The sequence below is a fragment of the Passer domesticus genome, chromosome 9, assembly GCF_036417665.1.
Source record: "Passer domesticus isolate bPasDom1 chromosome 9, bPasDom1.hap1, whole genome shotgun sequence".
In the NCBI taxonomy this organism is placed as follows: domain Eukaryota; kingdom Metazoa; phylum Chordata; class Aves; order Passeriformes; family Passeridae; genus Passer; species Passer domesticus.
Window position 1 is genome coordinate 27079817 of NC_087482.1, and position 7999 is coordinate 27087815.

A 7999-nucleotide genomic window follows, 5' to 3' on the forward strand; every position below is an offset into this window, starting at 1 on the left:
GAAACAAAAATAGTGCATTGCCCTCGTTTGCTTTCTCCTGTGCTTGTTCAGTATTTTATACCCCATCTATAAACAGAGCAGAAAGATTTCAGTGGTTCTGGAAGGATTATGTGAATCAGTGAAATATTTAAAGTGATTCAGCTTCTTCACATGTTGCCATCCTTTGTGTTTTAACAGTGTTTCATATAATTTTCTCCCTTGAGTAAATTAAATGAAAGAGTTTACTTATTAGGCGAACAAAATAAAAGCAGAATAAAATCCTGTTTCTGCTTTACACAATTTGCAGCATTCAATGGCAATTTATCCTTGCAATGTTCTTTAGAGAAATATGAAAGTTCCTTCTCTACTGCTTAGCATCAGTCCACAGGGGAAAAAAATACCTGCAGGTAGTGCCAGTTTTCTTCTCCTTTTTTCCCTGTTCTGAGGTGCTCATCTTCTTCTGCAGCACCATACTGCCCCCTTTTTCATCTCTGCTGATGGATATTAGTTCTGTGCAGCTTGTCTGGAAAAGCACCATTATCAACAGATTAATACAAAATTCCAGAAGAAAAATGTTGCTTTAGAGGCAAGCAGGGAGGTGAAGAAGACATAGTGCCAACTCACTGTGACATAAGTTAAATAGCAGTGGGATGAATCATGTTGAGCCTGTTAGATTTATTCTTAAGCCCTTTTATATTAGCCAGCAGTTATAGGGGAGGTATTTGCTGCTACAAAACAGACAAGTAGCAAAAAATTCCTGTCAAAAAGGTGACTCTCCTTGTAATCAACACAAAGCAAATAGGAAGACTGAGAAATGCTCTCTCTCGAGCACCTTGCAAATAAATATATTGGCTTAATAAATAAACCACCAAGACTTTCTCTGAGGCTGACAAAAGTGCCTTACACATGGCTGTATATGCTTCTGTTTGTACCTGCTCAGTGTGGAAAATCAGACAAATAACAAGGCTAACAAGCAAGAGCCTCAGCATGCAAGTGAAGGGCAGCACTCTCAAATACTGATTAATAATTGCTGCAGCCTGAGGCTTGTAAAACCAGAGTTTGAGAGAGTTCTGAGATTTGTCATGTCTAGAAAGTTCTACTTTCCAACAGGCAAACACTTATAAATAGCTCCTCCTGAAGAGAGGGTGGTAACCTGGGGGTGATAGATGGGGAGAACATGAGTGAAGTCTAAAAATAAAGTGTTATGCTGCTGAGTGTAGTGTTACAAAGAAATGCCAATTATTTTCTATATGAGCTTGCATGCAAGCTGCCAGCTTAATTAAAAAGACAATTAGTTTATGAACAGCCATGCAGGGTCAAAAGAGAAGTTAATCCCAACATCTGGAGAAAAGCAAGGAGAAACAGTGGAGAGGTTGTTGCTCTTGGTGTTCCTCACATGGTTCCCACTGCACCAGGGACAGAGAGATCTTCCTGTCTCACTGAATGCACAGATGATTTCTAGGTAGGAGCTGCAAGACAGAGATGATTGTGCTGAGGGCACACAAATAGTTTTGCTCTATAGAGGACAACGAGAATGCAAAAGGGGAGAAGGCTGACATAGCAATGCTAGTATTTAAGTATAAAATATATAATAAATGTAATATTTAAAATTCCTGAATGAGCTGCCTGCACCCAGTGGTGAATGAACTTCCATTGTGCACAAGAGCAAAGCTCTGATTTCCTAACAACCCCTGATATCTCTTTATATCACATTAAAGAAATGGACATCCCTTCAAGGGAATCTTCTGGAGTGAGCCCCATTGACCACAAAAGGGGGAAAACTCAGCTTTGCAATCCTTGGGAAAGAAAGGAAAAGCTTCAGTGCCTTCAGTTTGCTGTGTTTTGTGCAGATGAAAGGCCCCTGGCTCGGGGAGCTGCAGCAGAAGGTGGAGGAGACAGAAGTGCTGAAGATGGAGCTGCAGATGCTGGAGACAGAGAGGGTTCGGCTGTCCCTGGTGGAAGAGAAGCTCCTGGATGTTCTGCAGCTTCTCCAACAACTCCGAGACTTGGTATGGTGAGAAAGCAGTCCTGGAATGAAAACTGGGGTTTGTAGTGCCTTCCAAACTGAGAATATGTTCATCTCTTCTGGGAAGCACAAAATCCTTTACAGCAGGACAGGATTTTACAGGTGTGTGCCCTGGAAACTGCCTGGTGATTGCAGAAAGCTTTCAGACCCCTTTGTCTGGCTTTCTAAAAGCCTAGAGGTCTCTTTGGAGCTGCATCTTCAAGCTCATTACCCTCTAAACCAAAAGTGAGGACAAATGAGGAAAACAGAGGAGTGAGCAATCAGGAAGATTCCAGAACATGTATTTTTCCTTCGAGAACAGGACCTTTTTTTAACTGCATGCTAGTGTAACTGTGAGTCAGCATTAAAGAGATAAAACTGCCAGGGGAGTTTAACAAGAATCCCCTAAATCCCTGATGGGATATACCCAAGACAAAAGAGACCTTACCCATCAGAACCTGTGGGTTTAGGTGTCACTTCCCCAGCACATTCATCTTCATGTCTGAAATATCTCATTGCCAACAGAACCTTCCACCAAGCAGTGACTGCCCAAAGACACACACACACATCCTGTCAGGACTAATCAAACCTTACACAGTGCTGCTGAGGCCGTGTGAAAGCCTCACACTGCTTCCCACTCTGCCCCAGTCCCCACTGGGGCAGCCAAGCAGATGGAAGAGGCTCCAGGCAGGGAGCAGGGCCAGCTCTGCCTGGAGGTAACAGCATCTTCCCCCCAGAATTGCTCCCTTCCACTCCCACTTCTTGAAGTTTTAGCAAGAACAACCTGTCCCTGCAGATACTCAGGGCTAATTAAACTGATTGCAAGACCATCTCCCAGAAAGCACACCAGTGTCTTGACAGAAAATGAGGACAGTTTGCTTTCCCAGGCACAATTATGTAATGTCCCACCAGATTTCACATGTAAAACCACCACTGAGAGAGACCGTCCAAATCCTGAGTAGTTTTTACAGTGCTCTCACTTTGACTAATGTTTTTTACATCTCAGATCCAGCCCTGCCACGGGACATTTGCTCTGTCCTTCAACTGGGTCTGAGAAGACCCTTCCTAAAATAACACCACCAGGTCCAGTTCACCTTCCCACAGACCTGGCTGAGGACAAAAAGCTTTTGCTCTGCTTACCCTCCTTGCCACCTACAGTTGTTTAGGCACAAGCTCTAGAAAATTCTGTATTTCCTGCTGAATAATTGTTATTTCTCTTTCCACAGCCATATTAAGGAATTACAACCCCCCTAGAAACTGTCTGAGCAGGGTCTAAAATCAAATGCTTGAAAATAAAGCAAACATCAGGTCTTGTGTTAATCAGGATTCAGTGTCATTTTGGTTTCCTTTCCAAATGCAAATACCCTGCACACAGGTTCTGTTGCACGTCTGTAAACTGGTGAAGGACACATTTATGTCATAATTTTGTTTTGTTTTTTAAAGAACATATCGAAGCGAGCCCTGGGGAAAATCCTGCTGAGCACTTTGGAATCCTGCCGTGACCCCCAGCCTGGTAAGAAATCACATCTAAAGACCAAGAAGCATGAAAATTATTCTTCTGAGACAAACACTAGGTAGGAAAAGGATACAGGTTACAGGCTGGGGAGAAGGAGGTAGTTTGCAAGAATAATATCTGTAGAAAGTGATGCTTTCTAATCTGTGATGCATCAAAACCACACCCAGGGTCCTTTTTTAGTCAAATTTTAATTAAAATTTGGCCTTTGGGGGATAATTCAGTATCCTACAAATGTTTTAGGGTTTCATTGATAGGAGAAAGTGGAGAAATGACCAAGTATGTAATGCAGCTGTTTCTCAGGTTTGCTAGCCCAGTGTGTTGTGTTCCTCTCTGCAACACAAGATTTACCCATCAGAACAGTTCTGTGCAGAAACCAGCTCAAACCTGGACTCCTCTAAACTTGCAAGCTCCTGTCCCTGGCCATGGTCCAGAGCTGCCTTTGCAGGAGCCATGCAGGGATCACGACCTCGGGGTTTTGCTTTGATTACTTTGTTCCTATTAGCAGAGCATTTGTGCTCCCCTCCAAGGAATGAACATCCTGTCCCAGGAACATGGCTCCAGGGGCTTTAATAGGCAGGCAGCAGTCAAAGACTACATTAGAAAAGACCAGATGTGGCCTGGGGGCTCAGTTTGGAGAGTATTATTTACAGGGATTTAGGGAGAACAGCACGGGAACCCTTTGGGGTTTGCAGTTTCAAAGGATGTTTTTCCTTGTGCCCTGCAATCCAGGGCACAGGCAGCCCAGAGCCAAGCTGAGCTCTTCAGCTGCAGAGGAAGCAGAGAAAAGAGGGCAAAACCAGACTTTTATAGGCTCCAGGAGACACCAGTACAGAGAGAAACCCCAGCTGAGCCATGGGTTTGGTGTTCTCCTGGGAGAACAGATGAGAAGACTTTTTGGATCCACAGCACAGTGTCCAGAAGGTGCTGCCAATTATCCTGCACAGGGACAGGGACTCCAAGGTGTGGGAATTGGAAAAATAGAAACTTCCACAGACACTGAAGGGTTTGATCTGCAGCCTTGGAAGAAGCTTGGATTGATGTAAAAATACAATATACAGATATTAAGCAGAAAAATAATAAACTCTTGTTTCTATAGTTGTAAGGATATGCCTGAAGTAAGTGAGGAACTGCACTGCTAAGATGGTGAAGGGTTTGTAGTGTAGGGGTGGGGTTGTGTGGAGTGAGCTGAGAGTTCAGAAGTTCTAACAGAAGCATTTGTGTGCAAGTGAGACAGAAGCCATTGGACAAAAGTATCCACAGTGCAGCAGAAGTGAGTAAAGGTGATGGGTTAGAAAAGCAAAATCAACCCTGTGCCAGCTGTGCATTGGGTTAGAAAGTTCTGCATCGCCTTGTAACAAAGAACTTGTGACTGCTCTGAGCTGTGGCCGACTGCTTACTCCTCTGAAATCTCACAGCCCCTGAGACTGATGTTGGTCTGAGCTATAAATCATTTTTAGCCTGAAAGAAGTCCCATCCCTTCATTACTAGCAGTGACAATAACACCAAGGGATGCTGCTCAAAGCTTCTCCCTTTGTAAGAGCAGCTCAGCTCCCCAAAACTCCAGCAAGTGCAGCTCTCTGTGCATCCTGCACCACCACTGCCATACACAGCTCATCTCCTCTGCTTCCCACTGTCTGCCTGTGCACCTGGGGAGGCTTCAGCAGCTTTGCCAGTCTTTGTAATCACACATTTCTCTCTGACAAGCCAAAGTGGGTTGGGTTGGCAATGGTGATATGAAATAATCTGTTCACACAAGTACATGAGACCTCAGTGGGCAGGGGATGAAGCAAGAGGAAACCAGAGAAGACAGTTGAACCCTCAAGAGATTTGCTCATGGTTGTTTGGACAGGAATTAATTTTATTTGGTCACAAAATTTAGACATTTTATGATAACCACTTGAAAGGGCACCTATGAAGAAAAGAGCCTGTTATGATTGTGAAACTGCAACTTCCTGACTTTGTTCAAATGCTCATGTTTGCAATTTGCTTTCCCAAGGCAAAGCCCAGCTGCTGGAAGTGCTGGACACCCTTCAGCAGGAGCTGGCAGCCTGTGAACTCCTGCACAAGCAGCCCACGGAGCAGGCACAGAGCCCACGGTCCCTGTCCAACCCCCTGGTGATCTCCTGCTGAGCCCAGCCAGCCCCAGGACAGCTGCAAGGAGCAAGGACAGGGACATTTGTCCAGCTCAGCCACGCCTGGACTGGCCAGGAGCGAGGAGTGACCCCAGGGAGGAGCAGCAGCCCCGGGCTGGGCACAGCCTGCCTTGCCTTACCTGGACTGCAAAGGCCAGCCCTGGGGTGCCCCTGGGGCTGGGCTGGCACCAAACTGTGCCCACCAACCCTCACCTGACCCACAAGGATTTACAGCCCTGGAAAACTGGGACTGGGCTGGCACCAAACCAAACTGTGCCTCACCTGACCCACAAGGATTTACAGCCCTGGAAAACTGGAACTGGACTGGCACCAAACCAAACTGTGCCTCACCTGACCCACAGGGATTTACAGCCCTGGAAAACTGGGACTGGACTAGCACCAAACTGTGCCCACCAACCCTCACCTGACCCACACTGATTTACAGCCCTGGAAAACTGGGACTGGGCTGGCACCAAACCAAACTGTGCCCACCAACCCTCACCTGACCCACAGGGATTTACAGCCCTGGAAAACTGGGACTGGACTGGCACCAAACCAAACTGTGCCCACCAACCCTCACCTGACCCACAGGGATTTACAGCCCTGGCTGTGCAGGTGCTGGGCACAGTTTGCAGCCTTTGTGGAAGCCCCACTCCAAAGCCAAGGCAGCCTGTGTTATCTCTGGATTTGTTATCCCTTACTCTAGAGGTGACAAACTGAATGATAAACAACACCCAGGAGTGTGTGCCAGCAGTGCAGGTTTAAGGGCTCTGTGTTTCTCACTCAATTACTCACCTTATTTAACTCTGAAGCTAGATTTTTTATTGCTCTGCTGAATTTTATATTTGCAATTATAGAGATGCCTTAGGAATATGCAGCAGCCTTTCCTGACAACAGTCAGATTTTACATAAGAAGTTACATTTAAGTGCTTGAAGAAGGTCCAAAGCAATCTTGTTCCCAGGCTCTCAGGGAAAGGAAGAGCTGAAAAATTCACTTTGTTGTCATTCTGTGTTAGCAAACAACTCGTGCAGTGCACAAGTGAGTTCTAAAGTTTAATTTCCCTCAGTGCAGCTGCAGACACAAAATTAGGCCCCACATGGAGGCCAGTTAATGTAAAGAGCTGGACCTAATTGTGGTGCCATGGAATGTATTAATCAGCAATAAAATAATTCCTGGGGCAAAAGTAAAAAAAAAAAAAAAAAAAAAAAAAAACAGGTTTTTTCCAAGGTGCCTTTGCAGTGTCATTCACAGAGGCAGAATTCCTAAAAGAGCCAGTGAGTTTATGTTACTGAAAAGATGCCCTGTGGATCTTTTAAGAATGTGAAGTGATTTGCCTGAGATAATGCCAGTGATGAAACAAGATCATTCAACTGTACATGTATGAATTTTTCCCAGGAAAAGGTTTTCATATAGGAATAAGGTCCACAATGCAAGCTGGGGAATAAGATTTCCATTCCTTCCCATTCCTTTCCGCACTGTGTAGCTCTCACACACCTCCATGGAAAATTGTGCCACCTTTGAGCCACACTGGGAACAAAAATTTGTGTTATTTTAATTTCATTTTAAAGGAGAGGAAAAAAGGTGTTATGCAAGCAATGAAACAAGCTCTGTTCAATGGTGTTTTACCTTGTTGGGTTTTTCTGTATTTTGGGGGGGTTTTGTGGTGTAGCAGATGAAGATTTTAAGAATAGATATATATTGTTAATGTACATTTTTCTTAAAGATACATTAGACAGGACATATATACATAGAACAATATTCACACTAAAAAAGAAAACTGTCTCTTAATGCTAAACATATTACTAACAAAATACCAGAGTGTAATAAACTATTACTGAGGTACATGCTGGGATTGTATCCTACAGAAACAGCCTCTACTTGTGCCACAGGTAAAAATTTAAATGATCAGAAATCAGATCCCTGCTTGCTTAATTTGCTAAAAATCCCTAAAACTATCAGCTTTTATTGTGTGCAGCTCTGTGACTTTCCCAGGAATATGGCAGAGGTGTAAAGAGGGAAAATGCCAGGAAATTATGAAATGAGCCTGATCTGTGTGTTCAGGGGCAGGATTCTAATGCAGCACACACCTGGCTCTGGATCCTCCTTTACTGCGGGGCTCTTGCAGCATTTGGATTTGTCACCATCTGGACCCTTTCTCCTGTTCCCATGTCCCCCAAACCTGGCAGTCTGTTTCTCACAGACTTTGCATTTCCTTAGATCCCCCCAAACTCACTTTTAGTTTATTAATTTTCTATTAAACCTGCAAACTGGCCCTAAAAGGAAGCTTGGGTAATTTCTCCCCTGACCTCCACCACAAAGTTTTTGGTTTTTTCCCACAAATTATTTTACTTCATCCTCAATGTCCC

At 44.4% G+C, this 7999-nt stretch overlaps 1 protein-coding gene across 2 annotated transcripts in view; it reads left to right on the forward strand.

Moving 5' to 3' along the window:
* The window catches only part of LOC135307748 (EF-hand and coiled-coil domain-containing protein 1-like), a 36906-nt gene extending 30061 nt beyond the window's left edge, over positions 1-6845 (forward strand). For both annotated transcript variants that reach the window (XM_064432180.1, XM_064432181.1), the window contains exons 6-8: positions 1830-1988; positions 3428-3497; positions 5497-6845. In XM_064432180.1, coding sequence (XP_064288250.1) covers positions 1830-1988; positions 3428-3497; positions 5497-5630 — 363 coding nt within the window. In that variant the 3' untranslated portion in view covers positions 5631-6845. The remainder of the gene's footprint in view (positions 1-1829; positions 1989-3427; positions 3498-5496) is intronic.
* Positions 6846-7999: the final 1154 nt, after the last annotated feature.